Source organism: Pseudomassariella vexata, assembly GCF_002105095.1.
Source record: "Pseudomassariella vexata strain CBS 129021 chromosome Unknown BCR38scaffold_3, whole genome shotgun sequence".
Lineage (NCBI taxonomy): Eukaryota > Fungi > Ascomycota > Sordariomycetes > Amphisphaeriales > Pseudomassariaceae > Pseudomassariella > Pseudomassariella vexata.
This window is the reverse complement of record NW_024467958.1, coordinates 710,792-732,008: the sequence shown is the minus strand read 5'-3', so window position 1 is coordinate 732,008 and position 21,217 is coordinate 710,792. Positions and strand designations below refer to the sequence as shown.

General features: G+C 49.8%; 8 protein-coding genes across 8 annotated transcripts; 4 read left to right on the top strand and 4 right to left on the bottom strand.

Annotated features, from left to right (window-relative positions):
• Window positions 1-3,375: 3,375 nt before the first annotated feature.
• BCR38DRAFT_362736 (uncharacterized protein) lies at window positions 3,376-5,040 on the top strand (the record flags this gene model as incomplete). Its single annotated transcript, XM_040857190.1, has 2 exons — window positions 3,376-3,853; window positions 3,951-5,040. Coding segments are annotated over exons 1-2 (1,560 nt in total), but the record flags the coding sequence as incomplete, so codon positions are not given.
• A 1,429-nt stretch (window positions 5,041-6,469) lies between these two features.
• BCR38DRAFT_406298 (uncharacterized protein) lies at window positions 6,470-7,200 on the top strand (the record flags this gene model as incomplete). Its single annotated transcript, XM_040858038.1, has 3 exons — window positions 6,470-6,684; window positions 6,911-7,002; window positions 7,175-7,200. The coding sequence occupies 3 exons, from the start codon at window positions 6,470-6,472 to the stop codon at window positions 7,198-7,200; spliced, it is 333 nt and encodes a 110-aa protein (XP_040718654.1).
• A 2-nt stretch (window positions 7,201-7,202) lies between these two features.
• Window positions 7,203-8,716, bottom strand: BCR38DRAFT_422959 (uncharacterized protein). The gene is made up of 5 exons (XM_040859565.1): window positions 8,554-8,716; window positions 8,150-8,489; window positions 7,927-8,034; window positions 7,619-7,846; window positions 7,203-7,543 (listed from the first exon to the last, which is right to left on the bottom strand). Exons 1-5 carry the CDS (start codon window positions 8,602-8,604, stop codon window positions 7,356-7,358), a joined length of 915 nt encoding a protein of 304 aa, XP_040718653.1. The 5' UTR covers window positions 8,605-8,716; the 3' UTR covers window positions 7,203-7,355.
• Window positions 8,717-11,109: 2,393 nt separating this feature from the next.
• Window positions 11,110-12,084, top strand: BCR38DRAFT_455369 (microtubule associated protein; the record flags this gene model as incomplete). Its single annotated transcript, XM_040861783.1, has 4 exons — window positions 11,110-11,123; window positions 11,199-11,270; window positions 11,371-11,483; window positions 11,552-12,084. The coding sequence occupies 4 exons, from the start codon at window positions 11,110-11,112 to the stop codon at window positions 12,082-12,084; spliced, it is 732 nt and encodes a 243-aa protein (XP_040718652.1).
• A 408-nt stretch (window positions 12,085-12,492) lies between these two features.
• Window positions 12,493-13,239, top strand: BCR38DRAFT_481852 (uncharacterized protein; the record flags this gene model as incomplete). Its single annotated transcript, XM_040863420.1, has 2 exons — window positions 12,493-12,996; window positions 13,135-13,239. The coding sequence occupies 2 exons, from the start codon at window positions 12,493-12,495 to the stop codon at window positions 13,237-13,239; spliced, it is 609 nt and encodes a 202-aa protein (XP_040718651.1).
• Window positions 13,240-16,745: 3,506 nt separating this feature from the next.
• On the bottom strand, window positions 16,746-17,715 carry BCR38DRAFT_130876 (uncharacterized protein). The gene is made up of 2 exons (XM_040853555.1): window positions 17,531-17,715; window positions 16,746-17,456 (listed from the first exon to the last, which is right to left on the bottom strand). Exons 1-2 carry the CDS (start codon window positions 17,651-17,653, stop codon window positions 17,010-17,012), a joined length of 570 nt encoding a protein of 189 aa, XP_040718650.1. The 5' UTR covers window positions 17,654-17,715; the 3' UTR covers window positions 16,746-17,009.
• A 115-nt stretch (window positions 17,716-17,830) lies between these two features.
• BCR38DRAFT_422947 (uncharacterized protein) lies at window positions 17,831-18,297 on the bottom strand. Its single transcript, XM_040859564.1, has one exon. The coding sequence runs from the start codon at window positions 18,264-18,266 to the stop codon at window positions 17,958-17,960; it is 309 nt and encodes a 102-aa protein (XP_040718649.1). The 5' UTR covers window positions 18,267-18,297; the 3' UTR covers window positions 17,831-17,957.
• Window positions 18,298-19,260: 963 nt separating this feature from the next.
• BCR38DRAFT_481850 (arrestin) lies at window positions 19,261-20,792 on the bottom strand (the record flags this gene model as incomplete). The annotated part of the gene is made up of 2 exons (XM_040863419.1): window positions 19,261-20,141; window positions 20,198-20,792. The coding sequence occupies 2 exons, from the start codon at window positions 20,790-20,792 to the stop codon at window positions 19,261-19,263; spliced, it is 1,476 nt and encodes a 491-aa protein (XP_040718648.1).
• Window positions 20,793-21,217: the final 425 nt, after the last annotated feature.

The following is a 21,217-nucleotide window of genomic DNA, read 5'->3' as shown; positions in this document are numbered from 1 at the left end:
ACATGAAGACACCAATTTCTCAAGATTCATACAAAGAAACATTATTGGAAAGGCCAGGATTGAAGCTATCCATGCCGTCTATTTCAGGACGTCAAGTACGTCATTCTTAAATGTGTGGTATGTGAGTATGCGCACTAAAAAGATCATTGCCCGAGATGCAGATAGTCCAGAACATCGCCCGAAAGCCTCAAAATTTCTATAGCAAGCATCACATATGGGTCGTCTTTGCCAATGTCAAATTCTGAAACAGATTTTGCTCGGATAGAAGATTCTCCAACGTCTCTCGAACTGAGTGTCAAGACATCTGGTCGGGCTAGACTCAATGTAAAATAATGAAAGAATATTTCAAGTGGTTATCTTATGTGAATCCTTCTTGAAAGTCGATTTTGAAGCCACTCGAGTGCATGGCATTATGAATATAATGACTGTTCCAGAGATTGCTATTCCTTGCTATAACTACCTTCGGGTACACTGTTCAGCAGAGAACGGCTAGCACTTGAGATGTTTTGAATACAAAATGGAAGTAGATTAATTATAGCCTTATAGTGGGAGCTAGGTGCAGTCTTTAGTAGATCATTCGTGTGAGGATAATAATGGAAAACATGAAGTGTCTCGAAGGGGTTGTCTAGCGGCCTAACTAAGTACCCACTAGCATGAACACCATACTTTCCAAGGAAGAGGAGATCGCGAATTCTATTTCCAAACTGCCTTGCATGTGAGAATTTCTGCCATCAGAGCCGTCAAGGGTGATCTAGAAGAGGATGTGAGCAACGCAACTAAAATATAGAAGATATTCAATTCATCTTGGCATGGGCTGAAGAGGATATTGAACGATAAACGGTTTCTGTTATTTGGAAAGTAGCGTTTTATTATTAACTACTGAGTGATGGAGACCCATGTAGTGTTGATGGATACCTGAATGAAGCTGTGCCCAAGGTGCTGCGGGTAAATGGATGCTTGAAAACTTGCAAGTGACTTCAGGTACGAATATTATCGCACGACGCCGAACAACATCTGACATACAAGACGTAGCAAAGAGAAGCTGCATTGATCAGAGATAAGTCCTAAAAGAACTTGGAATGCAACAATAAAAAGGAAGCTATCCCACGATTTCACTATTTGCTGACCATTATTGCTCCACATAAGATCAAGTACCCCTGGTCTTGTATCGTATCTGACTGGATACCGGGATTGTGATCAAGTTCAGATGAGAGAGCAAATAGTGAAGCAACAGCTTGAATGGTCAGTCAGATTCGGGGTTGCATCAATCAGGAATCTTTCCGCCGAGCTTAAAGTGCAATTTCGAGCCCCTGCTGGACCTTATATCAGAGCACATAATAAAGGCATTGGCCCCAAGACAGGGATGGCTGCAATCATCCGCAGGAGTCGTGCCATCTTGATAAAAATTGTCCACTGCATTCCCGTTTCCAACAGCGCAGCGCTGGACCGAAACAGAAAGCGTTGAGCAGGAAACGTCGCGTAGGTCAACTTAACAAGTGTACTTGTTAGAAGCAACGAAAACCAACGGTTTGCAAACTGGGTACACCCACGTCACCCATTGGGCACGTGGATTGCTGCATCCTCCAATTATCGTCAGGCACTGCTATCTTGCCCTCCCCTCTGCCCTATGGCCAAGTCTATCATTGAGAGGCTTGACAGTCAGTCCAGCATTTTGCCCTGATTTGCTCCAGGTTTATTGGTGAGATTGGACCTGTGGACCAATCAAAGGCCAGCAGGAGTATTTTAGCGATGATCCCTGTGGACATGAAATCTAGACTGCCTCACCTCCATTGTACCTTGAGCTCAATCGTCACGTCAGTTGTCATCACTCCGTTGCTCCTGGAGGACCAGTTGACACAGCCCAAATGCTCTCAACCTTGAAGAAGCTATGTATGACCGTATTCCTGATAGAACGCGGATGCCGAAGCTGCAAGGCACGATGGCGGTCTACCAAATATGCCATTATCGAGCATAGCATCAACATGGCTTCCTGTACCTTGGGAGCTAACGGCTTTAGCGCCCTTCCCATGGCCTGATATTGATGCCGCTATCCTCAGTCCCCAGCAAAGAAGAACCTTAGCACAGCCCAACTAATCCGCACATCCAGATCGTCTCAACGCTAGTCCCCTTCACTCGTCAAGTGTTGCCCAGATAGTGCAGGAACAGAATCAACATCTTGGTCATCCTGACATTTCCGTTGGCTTTATGGATAAGTTGAACGTACTCCCAACGAGGTCGCATGGCGTCTCTGCGCCTATTGGTAACGACACGCGTGTTGCTTCCCTTTTTTCAAATGTCTTCTTCTTAGACTCTGGTACCATTGCTTTTACGCCTGCATGCGGCAAGTGCTGGGCCCTCATTCGTCTCATTTCGTATCTGCTGGCATGGGTTGTCCCCAAACGGTGGCTTTTTGATCAATCAAGATTGAAGATAAGAGGTTCACCATGGCCAGGGTGTATCCGGTATTCTTTTCGGCTGTACTATATCTCCTAGCTGTTCCCTCCATGGATCTGTCAAGGAGTCTGCCTTCTCCAGTTCGGTCTGAGCTGCAGAGTACCCACATCCGGAACCCCACAAACCATATGTCAAGGGAAATCGGCACCGAGAGGCCATCTCCGAAATGGATCCTCTGCTCGAGATAACACTGGCTGGAGATCTTCTCCAGTTCGTTCAGCTTGGCATCAAGCTCTTGACTTCGTCCGGCGAACTGTACCGCAAGGCCGAATTAGAAGCCCAGAACATCATCATAGCCTCCATTCGACAGGTGCAGAACCTCGTGGCCAAGGCAATCGAGCAATGCCTTGTATTTGAAACCAAGCTTGAACGGGGCTTCGTCCCCGAGTCAACATTCAACCCCGAACTACGGATGCTGTGTCAAGAATGTCACGTTGTTGCGAGGCTTCTCCGAGAAAACCTCGGCAAGCTGTTTCTCCCCCAGCATATCCCTCGTCGGGGTTGGACGAGCTTGCAGGTAGCCCTCGTGGGTGCGTGGTCTAAGAAGGAGATTGACGAGCAAGTCCAACGCCTCAAGGACGTTAGAGTATCAATCGAGTCAAGGTTGCAGCCAGGTTTGAGGTACGATGACGACGCCATCCTTCGACCTATCTGCCAACTGACTTCCCCCGCAGTGCCAGAGCCACACTGGAGAGGATCACACAGTCCCACAGGTTCCATTCTCTCGACAAGGAGAACCAGGAACTTGTCTCGGCCTTGCTTGTTGCGAGTAATTCAACGGTGGAAGACGTGCAAGCACAGGTGTCTGCATTGAGCCTCCTCCTCAGCCGCATCGAAGTAGTCCTGCCCAGCGACGGGCCATTTGCCACCCGAGTGATCGCAGATGCCTTCCTCAGTTCGTCTCGCAAGAACCAGGAGGTTGAGTCTATGAGACACGACGAAAAGAGACGCCGAAGCGCCGTCACCGAACAGATCCTGAATAGCTTGGCTTTCGAGTCACACAGCCAACGCTACGATGACGTTGTTGATACTCATAGGAAGACCTTTGACTGGGTCTTTCGCAGTCCTGAGTACGGGCCACACGCCGCAATGGGAAAGCAATGGAGTGATTTCTGTTCTTGGCTGCAACATCAGGATGGAGTGTATTGGATCAATGGACACGAGGCCACGGGCAAGTCCTCCTTGATGAAGAGCATTGTCACCCACCCGAAGGCAGACAAGCTGTTGAAAAAGTGGGCAACGAGCGGCGGCAACGACACGACACTGTTTACCGCCAAGTTCTTTTTCCGGGCCAACGGTACGGAGAAGCAGAGATCACAATCAGGGCTTTATCGCTCGATTTTGCATGAACTTCTCAAAAGGAGACCCGGCTCGTGCCCGTCATCTTCCCGAAGGAATGGTCAACGGCATATTGCAATTCTTTGGGCTACGCATCTCTCCTGCGCTCCTCCAGCGACACTCTAGATGCGCGTAGCTCCTACAGCACTGTGACCCAGGCAAGTGGCATGCCCGTGCGCGTTTATGGACGACTAACAAGAAACAGAAATTCAGCTGGGCGGCGCCATCATTGCAGTTCGCCGTCAAAAGCCTGTTTTCCCAGAACCAAGTGCGGCTGCGGGCCTGCCTATTTATCGATGGTTTGGATCAGTACGAGGGCGACGAGTTTGAGATAATTGATCTCTTCCGAAGCATATCGAGCACTTCCAACATTAAGTGCTGTGTTTCGAGTCGCCGATCGCCCGCGTTCGAGACTGCCTTTTCAGATCGGCCATCTCTACAATTGGAACAATTAACCTATCCCGAGATGCAGGAGTTGGTCACAGACCAGTTGCGATCGGACGAAAGAATCGCGGCTCTCACGAATGCCAATATTGACACTTTTCAAGTACTCGTCGACGAGATTGTCAACTCTGCCAAGGGTGTCTTCCTATGGATGAACTTAGCCGTCTCTTCCTTGCTCCGTGGCCACGGCGACCAAGACGGGATACTGGAAATGCACACCCGATTTCAAGCCACCCCAAAACGATTGGAAGCCTTGTATGAATACATTGTCACTCGGGTCGACCAAACCCATCTTGAGGAATGCTCACGACTGCTCCAACTCGTTGTCACTGCATCGACAAGCTTGAAGGATGACTGGCGCGTCGTCTCCCCATTGTCTCTTCTCGGGTTATCTTTTGCTGTGGAAGACCACCCCAGCATGGCCCTCACCTCGCAGCTACACTTTCTCTCACAGACAGAAATGCAGCAGCGATGTGAAGACATGGCTGCGAGGCTGGGTACTGTGTGCGCTGGGCTGCTCCAAGTACAGAAGCGGAACCTTAAGGATGAGAACGTCAACACGACTTCGATGGTGACATTCGTCCATCGCACCGTCAAGGATTACTTGATGAAGTGGGAGACCCAAAAGTTGCTTCGGCAGCAAACTCGAGAATCCCAGTTCAATCCCAACTTCGCTATCCTCAAGTCGACGATACTGCTAATGAAGTCTGGGCGACACGTTTCAAGCTCTGATCGTCTTTCTTACCACCACATTGATGACGGCATCCTTTACGCCCGACGTGCAGAGGCAGAATTGGGATCATGTGTCGACTTGGACCAGGCGATCGATGAGCTTGTTAACACTGCTGACAAGTGGTTCCGTCTCAACACTCTGAGCCAGCCCATCTTTCATCCGGGCTGCAACAAGTACAGTGTTGCCGCACAATGTGGTCTCCAGCACTATCTCCGATATTTACTCAGCCGAGACAACATTATACCTAAAGAGAATCCTCAACGAACCGGAAAACGAACTCTTCTTTCACTTACCCTTCTGCCTCCGGCAGGCTTCGAACAGTTCGTCAGTCCCCGGGTGGTTGAGACTCTGATAGAGTTTGGCGGCAACGTCACCGAGGCTGGACAGCTGGTGGTTTCGTTCCTCGCACACTGGAGCTCGGAGCAACGTGAACTTGCTCTGGTAGAATGGAAGGGCCTGCTCAAGAAGCTTATGCTGAAGCAGCAGCGCATCTACAAGGCGGACGTGGCGGCCCTTGAGAAGGTCTTTGAAAAGCGCACTGATGACTGGGCCGAGATTCAGCGCGTCATTCAATCGGGTGGATCACGTATCAAGAGTCATGGGCGAAGCCGCGCATCCACGAAGCCCCGCAGGAAGATACTGTTCATCTTCTAGATGTCAATTTCTTTCTGTACTTTCACCTTACATCGTCAAGTTGCACTTGCAACTTATCCCTTTGGACTTTCACATTGTTTCACGCGAGACGGCGCCCAATTGCGAGCATTTCTTGGCGAGCGGGTCTCTTGCCTTCTCGGTTAACCCAGTGCGAAAGGGGCGCCTGTGCTCTGACAATGTTCTAGGCCGGAACGATGACATGATTACGGTTAGAAATTGGGCGGATGAAGAAACGATGCTCTGGCGGGTATGGGTTAGGAGCAATGAAAGGGATACAGACAGTTGGTCGAGTCAGTGCCGATGGGATGCAAGGCAGGACAGGGACAGGGCAATGATACCACTTCACTATTTTGCAAACGACGAAGGACATCAACAAGAGATCATATGATATTTCATGCGCTTGGTTCCAATCGCATACGGTTCAGGTCGCACACCACCAGTGGCGTCAGCCCTAGCCGAAACGCACTCTTGTTGGTGGTACTCTACCGACGCCGCCTCCCCGCCGTCTTCCCGCCGCCTTGGCGACATTGTGCATCCCGATACACAACGGGCTGCCGTGTAACATAGGCTGAACACCTTCGTTTGCTCGAGGCAACAAACGGTTCAGTGCAAACATACGAACCGACTCGTCTCTGATCTGGCAATATAATAATCATCGACATCGTCTCAGCGAACATGCAGAAACAGCTGGTTGCTCCAGCGAACGGCCATATTCCTCGACATACCCTTCCAATCAATCAGCTCAGGCTCTTCCCAGTATTATATAATCACCTCCGGATATTGTGGTAGCGCAGAGCAAATGAACCACAGATTACAACTTTACCCCCCTGAGCGCACGATTGCACCATGCACATCATTGCCACCCTTCTAGCTGGCATGGCTTCATTGACGGAGGCTGCAGACTACATCAAGACCTGCAAGGAGCTACATTTGACCACCTACGAAGCCCCATTGAGGCTCAGTGCACTTTGTTATGACAATTTGAGGTGGTTGATGTGCACCGAGCTCGACTTGAACATGTGCTACGTCAACCATAATCACATCCTCCGTCCTCTTCTCAAGTATGTCGAACGAAGAAATTTCCCGCTGATTCAGTTCTGGGTGTCATGTCTTTCTTTGTGCTTGAGATTGAGGTTGAGATTGATACTGTGAGACGGGAAGGGGAGGAGTGGCAAGAGGAGTAAGGAGAATGGGAGAAGTTCGGAGGAGGAATATAAAGGGGAGGAAGCAGAGCAGAGCTAGGTGTTTGGTGGCAGCATTTCTTATGACCGACTGACTCATATTTAGTGGAGGTTTTGAAGCCAGCTGTCACGATTGCAAGTTGACCGGCACTGTCATGGGGTGCGACTGTGGCGGTGGGTGGACTGAGGTCGATACAAGTGAGTTTTCCCCCATTTGTGCACCTCCTGTTGATGGGCTAGAGTAGGAACTGATGAGTGTGGGGTGGGGTGGTAGATGACCTCGTCGATAACCAGAATGGCTGGCTCACTTGTTTCGATCAGTGGCCCAAAATATGCGGAGTGTCTTGATTCAATTTGACTTGTCTGCAAGCATTGAAAAAGGGGTTCAAAGAATGAGACAGTGTCTGGTTATCGGCCAGTGAAAGGTGTATGATTCGAATGATTGCTTTGATGTGAGAATCAGCAAAATAGTTTAAGGACGTTGATGCCTTCATCGTTTTCTCCATGTTGCACAATGTGCCAAACTAAAACTATTTTAACTGGCCTTTCCACTAGGCCGAAACCTCCTCCTCCTTCTCAAGCCCGTCCTTGCTCGGACACCATTTATCCTGAAGACTCTCATCGAGGCTCATTTCGTAAACATCTTTGGGCCACCACTCACCCCAGCTTGTCAAGAAGATCTGTTCCGGGTCTTCGGGGAAGTCGTCTCGCGTCGTTGCTTCCAGAATACTCCGGGCGCCTATTTGACGTTGTTAGTTACTCTGTTCTTAATACACCCACACAAGAGAAGGAGATATTTCCTCCCGTTGCATACCCTCTGGCACCCCCTTCGCATCCGGCATGTCCATGGATAACTGCATATCCGAGTATCTACCCAAGCCCGTATTCGGGATCATGCCCGGCGAGACCGCAACGACCCTGCACACGCCCTGTAGCTGCCGACGCCAGTAGTGCGCCCCCAGGAGCTGCACGAACTTGCTTCCACAATATACGACGAAGTAGCTCGCTCCAGACCCGGCTTGGAGGTCAGCTTCAAGCGTCTCTGCAGCATGCTGTGTCAGTGTAGAACATCTCTTTCCTCAGCTGATACGGGACGGGGGCAGGCAGCTTTAGCCTACTTACTGGGATCGTTATCTCGCACATTGCGTATCGCGCCCGACGACACAAACACGATGCGCGACTGCGAAGCCGTCAACTTGTCACGGAGCAAGTGGACGAGGTAATGTTGTGCTATGGAATTCGTACGACGCAAATCAGCTGACCGGCCCTTGTGCCAAAAATATTGTGTATCATATCACACGGCAGTTTTCACTCCACCTCACACTCAAAAGTCGAGATCGCTTACCGAGATGATTCACAACAAGCGCCTCGCACCACTTGCTTCCATTAGGTCCCGGACTCTCGGTACCCGCCGCTTTGCTCACGGCGGCGTTGAGCAAAAGGTAGTCGAGCTTGGATTCACCTTCCTGGGTGCCGCCGCCGAGCTTGGTGAGTGTCTTCAGCGCGAAGTATTTGACGTTTGAGAGGTTGGATAGCTCGAGGGGCAGGATGGAGAGGCTGTGCTTGCTGGTGTCGTACGGCAGGGACGCGAAGGCGGCTTGCGTGCGTGCTGTGTCGCGAGCGCCGAGGATGAATTTGTAGGGGGTTTGGGTTTGCTGGAGGAGTTGTTTTATCGCTTCAAAGCCCTGAATTGGAAGTTTTAGTTGGGCGTGAAGGCTATAAGTAGTGGGATGGAGGTGTGGAGCTTACGAGGCCGGATGAGCACCCAGTTGCTACGATGGTTTTGGCGATGGTCGACATGGTTGAGATGTAATGATGAGATTGGAATAAGATATATAAGATTTGAGCATCTAATAACGAGACTTCATGAATTTATTCTGTCACTAGGGTGAGTTTAGTTGGATCCTTTGCAAGCTCGGTTCGTAATGTCAGTGGCTCGCCGAAGCTTGCATTCTAGTCAGGAGCTAAAGTAGTAACTCCGTTAACGCCGCGATATCACTTCACTATAATCCAGGGTATCAAGTACTTGATTATAAAGCGACTTCAGCATTATCGGATTTTTCATCATTCTCGAATATGCTATCTTTCTGGTCTATCTACCGCATGGCCCTGCTGCGGGTCTGCTAACGATCACTGATCAGCAACTTGTCTTGTGAATGGCCAAATGCGCCCAGGACTCTGTATAACTGGCAACTTATGACATCATGCGAACACAGAAATATAGCAGATAAGCATACCAGATTCACTGGAACTTTGCAATCGTAAAACACTAAGCTGATGATGGTCTCCCCTATGACTTGCAATCTCCATGACCGTCTCGACAAAGTTTCTTCTATGCGTTTGGACGGAATATGAGTTCCAGTATATGATAAAAGGTGGAATGATAGATTCAGAGCCAGAGACATGACGGGGCTCGAAGCCACATAGCACGTTGCTAACATCAGTGACAATTGCGGTAGACTATAGTACTGTCATGAATCTTAAGGCTGGATTCTGTAGTCCCGCTACAGCTCAGAAATGTTGACCATCAGAACTAGGTGACTATCTTCGATTTTCGTTGCTACTCATCTGACTAATACCACTTATATTGTGCTACCTATTCATATAACGTCCAAGTGATGTGGCCAATACCATATACGTTAATGAGAGCCGTTCTTGAACTTTTTGAACGACCAAATTTGGCGGGTCTCCACCTTTATCCCATTGAATCTCCTACCAACCGGGGCGAGTATGCCATCGGAAACAATTTCTCGATTCCGTGGTGGTGAAAGCAAAAAGACACAGAAAAGCACGATGAGGCATTGCCTCAGCCAGATTCGAGCAGAAATAAAAGCGAGCATGCATGATAGTATCGCCGTAGAAAAACAGCAAGAATTCAACCAACTCACCACTAATCAGACCATAATGATAAAAAAAACCAAAAGCCCCAAAGGTACAAAATGGCGTACCCGCAGCCGGCGATTACGGCCCGGGGTAACACCCTGAGGCGACCGCAATACATAGTAACACCTGCGATCAGCTGAGAGTCTATGACTTCCCCGTCTGCCTAACAAATGAAGCCCATAAGTCCATTCTCGTTTGTACAATCACGGTATCTACAATGCTATTGACCAGGATTGAATAAATTTGACCAAATGGTAGTGATAACTTCCACGCTCTTTGTCTGGAGACAACCTCTGCATCTAATTGCCTTTGTCGGTAGGTTCTTTCTTGATGATTCTGTATCCTCACCTGTCATCAAGAACAGACTGGTACGGTCTCTGATGTACAAACTTGTGACATTGCTTCGTGGGCATTACATCGCAATTCGGACAACTCAGATCTCATTTGGCTCTCGAGGCAATTGAAGGTAAAATTAATAGCCAAGATAGGTAGCAAATACAGCTATAAGCGCTAGCGGCCTTCCGGTTTGTTGTAGTTGGCCGGAGTGTTTTGTGACAACTGCAGGACAAAATACGATTTGCGATCTCCCATAGCAGCTTCCCACGAACGATGAATATATTAAATTATTCGACTGATGTGAGGGCTCGAAGATGAAAGTTCATATTTTCTCTGGAGTATCATTGAACTCGAACTTTACACGGGAACCATACTTATAATGTCATCCCATATGGCGTCTTGGCCGACTCAGAAAGTATGTAGGTTTTAGGTTTATTAAGCTTCCAATGCTTAAAAAACAAACATTAGTATGCTCCCCGTACTCCCTTCGGTGTAATGCAGGGTGGGAAATGAGGGTACAACCGCAGTGATCAGAATAGCTCGAGCAATTAGGCACACAAGTTAATCAGCTCATGGACAGACTGAATATCGTGCCTTTAGGTAGGTGAAGAGACACGTCCATGGGCACGTCCATGGGCACGTCCATGGGCACTTAATAGAATGCCAATGCCTTGGCCATGCGGCCTGGGCTTGTACGGTATCATTGTCAAGCTTACAAGTTGCAACTCGAGATGCTGCGCCTGTTGGTAAAATGGGCAAGCTGCAGTCACGTGTGTTCTTAGTCTCGTGACTGGCTCCTGTCGTTAGCAGGGAACCCCACGTCGGCTCAGCCCACTCCGGTTGATTAGGTGACCATCGGTTGGGTACTTTTGATTGCTCCAAATTGACGGCATCACGGGCTGCCCGCGATCGCAAGACATTTTTCCACCCAAACTGCCCACCCGCCGATCCGATTTACCTGTTGCCTTGTTGAAATCACCCAGACGCGTCCTGACACATTATCAACACCTTCTCACGTGCTAAATCTTTCGCTCGCCAGTTACCTCAGTCCTTTTCCTTCCAACAAGAATAGTCACAAAAGCAATCATGGGTGAATCTCGGTGAGTCTTGATGACCTCACACTTCCGTTTCTGCACAATGCTACCATCGATCGGGTAACTAACAGCCAGTGACAGACAGGAGCTCATCACTTGGCTTAACAGCCTCCTCCAGCTCAACATCACCAAAGTCGAGCAATGTGGAACTGGGTATGTGTCATCGAAACATCGTCCGAACACGCGTACCCCTCCCCCACCAAACGTCCAGAAACCCCTGCTTGCTTGCTTGCTAATCCCGTTGTATGACCAGTGCGGCTCTTTGCCAGGTGTTTGACAGCATCTTCCTCGATATCCCTATGTCCCGGGTCAAGTTCAACGTCAACACGGAATATGCCTACATCCAGAACTTCAAGGTGCTGCAAAGTCAGTTAACCCCCGCCTTTCCCATGGACAACATACGAGAACCCACACTGACTCAACCCGTAAAACAGACTCGTTTGCCAAGCACAATGTCGAGAAGCCCGTGCCCGTCGAAGCCCTGGTGAAGTGCAAGATGCAGGACAACCTCGAGTTTCTGCAATGGACCAAAAAGTACTGGGACCAGTATTACCCTGGTGGTGATTACGATGCTGTTGCGCGACGAAAAGGCAACCCCGTGCCTTCTGGTAGCGGTGGCGGTCCTCGAGTCACTACATCTAGTGCTGCTGCGCGCAGAGGAGGCACAACGCCCAGTGGTGGACCCCGCCTGGCGCCGAAGGCAGGCGGTGCTGCCTCCGCGGCACTTATACAGGAGAACAACACTCTCAAGGAGACCGTGGTGGGACTCGAGCGAGAGCGCGATTTCTACTTCAGCAAGCTGCGCGACATAGAGCTGTTGATCCAGCAGGCTTGCGAAGAGGACCCCGAGATCGAGAAGCAGGAGGATGGGCTGATCAAGCAGATCCAGGCGATACTCTACTCTACTGAGGAAGGCTTCGAGATTCCTGCTGAGGGTGAGGGTTTGGATGACCAGGAGACGTTCTGAGTGTCGAGCAGCGAAGAAGCAACCAAGGGTGAGGTAGGACAACGAAGTAATGGGTCTTGGAGTGAAGGCTGGGTGTCAATAAGGGTTAATGTTAAGAAAACCGCAACACGGAGCAAAGGGGGTTTCGTGAGGTGGTCTGGTATGTATACATTGGTCTGGAGTTCTTGAGCTCCGGTGTCACCGTGCGACGGCATAGATGGATGATGCTTTGAGTGGGCATAGTCGTGATGATTACCTGATTCTGCGTTGCAGCTGTTGTGCCGAGGATTCCCGATAGATATCAAGACTTGCCTGCTTTTTTTGTCATGTTCCCCAAAGTTTGCGGTCCATTATTCTATACATTAGCAATGTGCACTTTCTACTATTGAGCCTTCCCCTCCAACATCAGCTTTCCTCAACCGCACACATATGCCTTGCTGGCATTCTATCTCACCTCAAACCCAACTTCTACCTCCATTTGAGCCTCGTCTCAAACGACTGCTACAAATAAACCACCACACCAAAGAAAAGGCCAGATTAGCTGGAACACTCAACGTCGCTCTGGCTGTCAAAGCTGGCTGCGTCAGCAAAACCAAAGCTTCTCCCCAACCGAAGGCGCTCAGGAGGTCGCGTTACAGCTTAAAGGACATTCAACGACAATCTATCCGAGTGGCCCTTTATGAGAGCTACAAGTATGCCCTCGCTCACTCGCAGAAACTGGAAGCGCAACTTCCCCAGCCGTTGCTAAACGCCACAACTTATTCGGCCGCTGCCGCTGGCTCAACCCCGTGTCCTGCTACCAGCACCTTTGCCAAAAGTGCGCTCAAACCGCCCAAAAAGTTGCCCACGAACGACAATTTTCGCGGCGTCCGGGCTAGTACTAATGGTTGGTGCTGCGTCAAGTCCGTCATCAGCAAGAGCACCATGGTCGGCGTAATAAAGTATCTCGTTGAGTGGGAGGGTACAAATCTAAATACGGGTTTGCCGTGGCCGGTTGAGCGAGCAAGTAATGACATGGTCTTCCATTTCATGTAACTACGTATGTATAGCACGAAAGATGACTCTGGATAGATGGACGAGATGGATGTGAGCACAGTGGCAATTGACGACTGGGAGAAGAAGCACAACGTCTTGCTGGGTAACGGTGAAAAGGAAGTCATGGTGACGGGGAGGTAACTGGTTGCTTGAATTCTGGCTGACCTTGGTTTACTTTGGGTTGGAAAAGTGCAATGAGTCTGGGCCGTGACGAGGTGGTGGATTGGCTCGTTTGGCTCCTCATAGTTGCCACTGGACATGGAGTGGCCAACTGCTCGCATATAGGATTTACCTTGGGACGTCTAGGAATGGGATACTGAGCAGGAGCACGTAACTTACGAAGGCAATCGTGGGCGATGCCATTATCTTGACGAAGGCAGATAGCAATGCGAGTCATTTAAGTACCGGGCACTCTCGGAAACTATTATTCTATGATGCATCTCTACTCGTTTCGATGTTTTTATATCACACCGTCCACCAATAGCGACGGGCGATGGAGTCTGGAGCATTGACAGGCGACAATACGGGACGAGATGGCGCTTGCATTGAATCAAAGGGGTACTTGTAAAGATCAAATTGTCACTGGCTCCCCTTATTGGCGTGGATTAGGGCAATCAGTGAATTCTAGTGGTCGTCGTAATTGCCGCTCCGAAGGTTTCAATACTCATGTAGATCCAGAATATAGCTTTCTTCAATCCCGACTGTTTCGGTCTGTGTTCAAGCTTCCATCGGCCCTTCCTTATCAGATCGTATGCTGGCTTTATAGCAGTGGAAAACATGCAGAACAGCCCCATCCCACTATTTTTTCAATCTCGATCTGATACCCAACATAAGCTGTCTCATTGCCAGGGAATATTCACATTGACTCACACACAAATTGTCATTATACTCAGCCGCATTGTCAGGGTACGGCTAGGCCGAAGGCAATAGTACAGAGTGATGGGGAGTAACGGGCGTCCCTCCTACGTAGCACCGGGTGGTCACTGGCGGTCTCAGGTAGGGGTGCCCACGGTGATGCATTGATCTCTGCCCTCTCTATCTTCCTTCGTCTCGACTCCTTACTTATAGCCAGCCGAGGTTCTCTCTTGGATTCTGGATGTTTGCTTCCGTATGTCTGTGTTCCTCCGACTTTGGCCAATATCTTGGACAGCGGCTCCTTATCTGCAACCAAGCGATTCCCTATCCGTTGCAAACGGCTTCAACGGCTCTCATTCGCCACAAGCGGCTCTCTAGCCGCCACAAACGGCTTCCTACCTGGTGGAAGCCGGCCCGCCTCAGATGACACTTGTGACTCTGACAACTCCTTCCCTATCCTACTTCGAGATGGTCCTTATATAGATAGCTAGGCCGCCGCTTGGACCCGGCATAACAGCAGGGTCGGCGATGCCAAGTATCTTGACTCTCGTCATCCCAAAGCTTCACATAGATTGTAATCATGACTCGGGAGTCTTTTGTCCGAAACACCCCTCCGGCGGCCCGCCGGTGTCCTGCGTTCAGTGTCCTGACACCCACTGGTGCCTATGGCATTCTGTTCTCTGACACGCATCGATATCAATGTTCTTACCCCAAAACAAGTTCGACCACAGCAAATCCCCCCATAATATCAGTCCACCCGTAGTCCAGCTCAGTCGCGAGCTCGACCTCACTTTAATATTGCCGGAAATCTCGTTCCTCGCCACCCAACCCGGTCGCCTAAAAGCCATCGAGTAAGCGCCTCATTTCATCACTCTGACTCGGGAACCATCTTAGTACACGGTTCTGCTGACCTGACATGCAGGCGGCTTGACAAGGGGTTCCAATCCGACTGTTTGGTCGTTTGCGGCGGTAGAATGTGGCAATGCCACAAGGATGTAGTGAGTCGACCTCAATGATTCAATACGGCTTTCCACGGTCCTAGAACAAGACACGAGATAGCACAGTGGAAGCATTCAGTTCCAACCTCACGAGATCGACTGGCTTTTCACCTAATTATACCGCGACCTGATTCGAAGGGAGCAGAACGGCAACGACTCACTGTATTCATTGCAAGGGGATGACGGATGAACATGGATCAGCACTTCGCATGATTTATATTCCTTGGAGTATCGAAACATGGTGACTGTGGGCCATTTTCCTTGATTGCCACATCGCACTTCCTCACCTTCTGCTTCCATGCCCTGAGTCAATGGTCATCGACCTCCCTTGGGACCCAACCTAACCTATAGTACATTTCAGACCGTGGTGAGTGATGTGCGTCCCTGGTATGGAGCAAAATGCCTCACTGAGAGTCTCAACACTATCTCTGGACTTGGTTAGGAAGTTTCACCAGTACGTACTGTGAGGCTCTGTTTGTTTTGGGGGGCTATTTTTGTCGCCATGCTGGTGTCGTCGGCGTCTTTCAACCAAAACCACTGTCAGAACCTTTCTACAAGGCGTGCAGACAGCCTACCAGCGTCTAAAAGCGGAGCCTCTGTACTATTGAGTACATGGTGACTAAAAGAAGGAGCGTTGGCGGTCGCTTTCATGCATAGAATTTGGTCACTCAGATTTACATGACCGGCCACCACCTGTGGTATGCTTGACCAAAGCTCTACAGCGTGGAGTTCTTAGGATTCAACCTGTGGAGCGTAACACATTTTGGATCCCATATGCTGTTGCGTAATAGAACTTACCCTATATCTGGAAACGGACGTGGTAACAACCCAGATAAGAGCATAATGCAATGATTTAGTTTGCAGCTCTTGAGGTAGAATATCGAGACCAATTTGGACCGAGCTATGATATATCCTACCATTGTCGCAGTATCTAGGTTGGCTAAGTAGTTTGAGGGTTGCTGCTACGACACTTCAACCATCCTCTCGAGCCTTACGCACTCTTGAAAACAGCATCGCGAGCGCCCTTAATCATAGCATCCATCTCCCATCATGGAAGCCCTCTGTCGTGCCCCTGTGTGTGGGCTGATATGGTTGGCTTACCTTGTCTCCTTCCAACGGCCGTATGGCGGGAGGGGCGTGTCTGGGCTACTATCGAGCAATGGACGAAGAGGGTCGTATTAGACTGGCGGCGATGCAGACGGTACGGGTTTGGGTGTTATGTGCTGAATTGAATAATACGATTATTCAGTTTGTGAATTGATGGAGTTTTGTTGCGAAGGTTGAGAGGCTACTGCTTATGGCTCAGGTACTATAGTGCTGAGAGATTAGCGAGATGGGCCAGACCACGATATTGTCACTAGTGTTTCCAGCCTTGTGTTACTTCGATATTCTTCTGCAGTTTTCTCCCACTACTCTCGGATGACCGCTCTGGATGTGATTGCTACATTGGCCAGGTGTTATTGCACAACTTTGACTTGTGATATTTGAGTCCTTTCCCTGCAACCCTGTAGAGTTGATACCAAACGCCATATCGGCCTTACTGGAGTCGATTTACACCCTCGGCTTCGGCAAAAAGTGCCCCTGATTTGGCAGCAGCCCCATGGCGACCTCGTTCGACTAGCTGCACGCCACAATCTCCCTAACTTCTTCTCACGGAGTCCACAGGCCAAACGCGAAGGTCTTCACACCCTTCATTTCTCCCGAGCTGGGCGTCTTGATCTTCCCAAGCTCAAATAAATCGGCAAGGATTCCCAGGAAGTCGACCAGTTGAAGCCCGCCCGCTAGCGCTAGTAGCTGTGTTTCCCCGGAGTAGGTGGTCTTATTCTCGTGGCGACGCGCAGCATCATGATATCGCCCGTTGTGAATAGATCTACAGGGCTAGTAGCCAGTGGCTGACGGTCGTATATGTACGCAAGAACCAGATTAATGAATTCGAATCCCAGACTCCATTCTGCCGCAAAGGCTGCATCCATCCACTCCAGAGATCGGCGCAAAGCAGCTATCTTGGCTGCGCAGTACGCCATCAGGACACCTAAAATGGCGGGTCAAACGAGTAATTCATGGTGCTCTCAGAGCTTTGGATATACATTTCGGGCGCGTATGTAGGCCCAAGTAATTCCGGTCTTGCGCGCGCTCTCCAGAAGATCGAGGGCATAGTCTCGGCTGGGCGATGAGCTCGGCATAATGTCGTTTAGGCAGGACGATTTGAAACGGTAGAAAGAAGGCAGCGTGGAAGACGTAGTCATTCCCGGCAGTTGCTTCATCCAGAGGGCCTGGGAGGTTCAGGTCGGGGATTAAGAAATTTTTGCATGATGATGATGAGGAAAGACCGAGAGATGTGAGGCAGGGTGCTAGTTTGCCTTTGAGGCGGATGAGGACGGCGGGACCTTGGGAACCCGTGACTCCTGTGATGAGCACTGAGGAATATTTACATCGGAGCCGCCAGGCACTCTGCGTCTCGGGGAGTACCATGTTGCTGGATGGTACGACGAAGACGTTGCATATCTTGATCTTAATAAGCGGTAGGTTCCAGAACTCCCAAATATCAACCACGAATACTCTACCCTGTCTGCACTTACATTTTCATGGACTATAGTCCTATTGGATATTCGAACGACACCGTGACCACATGTCGCTTTTTGGCAAACCGGGTGGCTTCTCGATGAGGTGCCAAGGAACATTACTGTGCAGCGCGCCCACATATGAGCTCGCTGGATTGCGTCATTTACAAATTTCAATTCAATTTGAGTTATGTGCAGTCAGTTACACACGCTAAAGCTTGGGATGCTGATATTAGACATCCATGTGTATATATCTTCTAGCATAGTGTGATTACATCACTATTGTACACTAATCATGAAAAAGTCTCCGGACACCCCACACCCCAATTTAGTAATCAAAACAACAAAAATATCAGCCTATTGATTTCAACTAGCTATTACAACCCCAATTTGCAATGGATTTTCGAGCTTTTGCTATGGAAATAAGCGGTAATCGCGGCGCTAATTACGAATTCAGTCTAGAAGCTAGAGCCGCTATTGTAGCCGCTAGGGCAAGTAGTATAAGTCGGAAGGAGGTAGCAGACGCGTTCGGCACGTCAAGGCCCTGAACTATTACTAATATCGCCGGACGCGCTAGAATAACTAAAACTACAGCTACAAGAAAGCGGATAGGTGCCCCTAGAAATCTAAGCGCAAGAGACGAGAGACATCTAGTCGTTTTATACCGCCGGGATCCTAGAATAACGTATACGGAGCTTAAACGTAAGGTAGGTGTATCGGTACACCTAGTGTCACGACCTGGGTTGCATCGCATTGGTAGAGACCTCGATTAGGTGCTATCAACGAAGATTCTACTCTAAGGAGCGAAGGAAAGAAGATGACAACTTAGGTTTGAGGGAGCGCGACTAAGTCATCCACGCTTGGCGGGGCTCCTACAAGGGTTATGATTGGCTTCCCATCTGACACTGCCACGGCAGGTGTTCCAGCTGTAAGTCACCTGGTTGTAGTGAGTCTGCGAGGGTTGACCTTCACACCCACCACACCTTCAGTGCTCGAAACGTATCGCAAATCAACTATTTCAAAAGTCTCTCTTGAGTTTGAGTCTCTTCTGCCCTTCAGCCCAACCTTCCAATGTGAACAGAGAGTAACTCACCACAAGATATGGAGGCTTCAATTTACTATATGGCTCAGAACAAATGTTTAAGCGAGCGTACTGCAAAGTGGGCAATAAAGCACGCTTTTGAGAACGATAACTACTCGAACTCTAGTGAAATTGAGTACATACTATCCGAAGCAATCATTTCCCTTTAGTGATAGCGTATCTGTGTTCGCGAATCAAAGTACATGGAGAAAGGTAAAGAAACGGACCCCAACTCATGTATTCTTGGGCACTCCTATATGGATATCGGCTATGACGCTAACTTATCACGCAGGTTCACCAACATATCATCACATCCCGAAATTGGAATATCAGGAGTAAGCGTAAACGAATCTGGTAATATGGCATTAAATTGGTATCTGGCTGATTTCAGCCCGTGAGCTAGTCCTGTAAGCTGTTATCCAGCGCTAGCTGTAGACTTTGTCTTGTCCTCTCAACTCCTCGCAGTGCAATGCTATTCCCATTTTTGCCTTCTCCCAAATGTTCGGACCAAACCCGGTCCATCATAAGTCAAACGCTAATAGCCAAACGCTATAGGGGTATAATTTCGAAATCAAAATGATAGGCCCATCGACCCAGCAATCATAAATATCTCCCGAGGTGATATTACTGGTTTCACCATGCTATTTGTTGTTCAATACCAACCGTGTTACTGGACATCCTCGCTGTTGCGCTCAGAGCTGGATGGGCCGAGTTCGACCGCCTCGTAGGGGATATCACATAAGTACGCCGGCGGACTGGGCGGGACGTCTTGGTAGATAGGTGGTGCCTCGTTGTCCCAGCTGACACCCAGGCCGGCGCGCTCGGTCACAACAGTTCCGAAGTGCATCCTAAGGATTCTGGCGACGCCTGTGGGAGTGATGTTCTTCGGCTGGTTGATAGGCGCGTACTCTTGCACGACAACCATCTCAACAACCAGTTGGTGGGTAATTTCAGTGCCATCGCGGCTCTTCATGTCGCAGACAGCCTTGGAACTGGGGTTGCACTGATACTCCAGCTCCATCTCGACATTGCCACTGGGCGAGTAATCGGATTTCCAACCGCTGCTCAGATCAGCCGATCCGACAGTTCTGGCATCGGTTCGTTTAACTCCCTTCTTGGGAGCCTCGCCGTTCTCTGCATCTTTTGGCATGTGCTTCTGGCACGCAGGCGCAACGATGTTGAGATGCTCTTCGAGCTTCCAGGAGAGGCGCTTGAGTTTCCAGTATTCCACTGTCTTCACGTCGGAGTTGGTCTTGACAATACCATCGAGGCGAAGGGTCAGAGTGTTGCTTCCGATTGGGTGGATGACTTGGGGGTAATGGACGGATGCGGCAATGTTGGTTGGCGGAAAGATGCGGACAGAGTGGTGAGGATTCTCCGGAACAGACAGCGAGCGTTTCACGTCAATGGTCTTGACTAGCTTGAGGGTAGGACCCGACTTGGGTTTCACCTCGGCGATGAAGTCATACCGCACAGCAACGAGGGAGTGGTCTGCAGATGCAGGAAGATGTCCCTCCAGTAGGGCCGAAAAGGGGAATTCGTGGAGACCTGAGTAAGAATGTCAGCGGCAATGCTCTTCGATTTACCGTAGTTCCCTTACTTACGTTTTGATAGTGTTGTTGGCTCAGCAAGGAAAGCCCATTTTTTCAACTCGGTCTTCTGGTTCGCGCAGTCATTGCAGTGGTTCTGAAATGGTCGTTTTTGAATGACATGGATATACAACCACGCCTCGAAACTCTCCACTTCAAAGTCCTCCTTGACAGCCAATTGCATCTGACCCGACACCAGTGCACCGGTGCTGGTTTCCGTGTCGCCGTACATGACTGCAGGGGGGGACTCGATTTTCCATCCTAATGACGCACTGGGATGTTGGGTCTGATCCTTGGAAGATTTGGAGCCGCCAAGGTGCAACCCTGGAAAACTCAGGCGGTGGTGGTGGGCCGCCTCCTTCTCTTTGGCCGATTCCGGCATCTTGACTGGTGGTGCAAAAATAGTCGAGTGGAATCTGCTTTGGGCGTGGTCCTGTTCGGCGTCGTCCTCTATTGACGAGGCGTACGATATACTTCGTGTGGACCCCTCTCGCGATGTGGTAGTGCGTGTTCTTGCGCCGGGGCTTTTTCGGCGTTGGACAGAAGCCTTAATGTTGTTGGTGATGCTGTCATTCGACGAGCGAAAGAAGTTGGCGACTCGGTGTGGCATTTTGAAAGCCGAATGCCTTTTTATCCGGGAACGGAACGGTCTCGCCTGTCACCTCCCTTGTGACCTAATAACGGCGAATGGAAGGCACCGGTGACGAATAGTGTAATATTGTGCACCTGACTCGATTATGATTTGGTGCGCTGTGGAAGCGGCGACGACTAGTACTAATGCGATGGTGTCTGCCGGTGGTGGTGGAAGATCCGGGGTGAGCGCCACCTTGGAAGTAGGGATCGGTTCTCTGATGTTGGCCTAATTCTGTAGATTGAGCGGCCCGCGCAGGCTTGGTCGAAGGCTTGGTCGATGGAAAAGGCTTCGATCTTGGTCTTCGGCGAAATCTGCTAGTTTCTCTGTTGCTCCCTCGAGTTCTGTGGGAACAAAATGAGACCTGGATCTGGGGATTTGGGATATTGGGTAGGAAGTGTTGT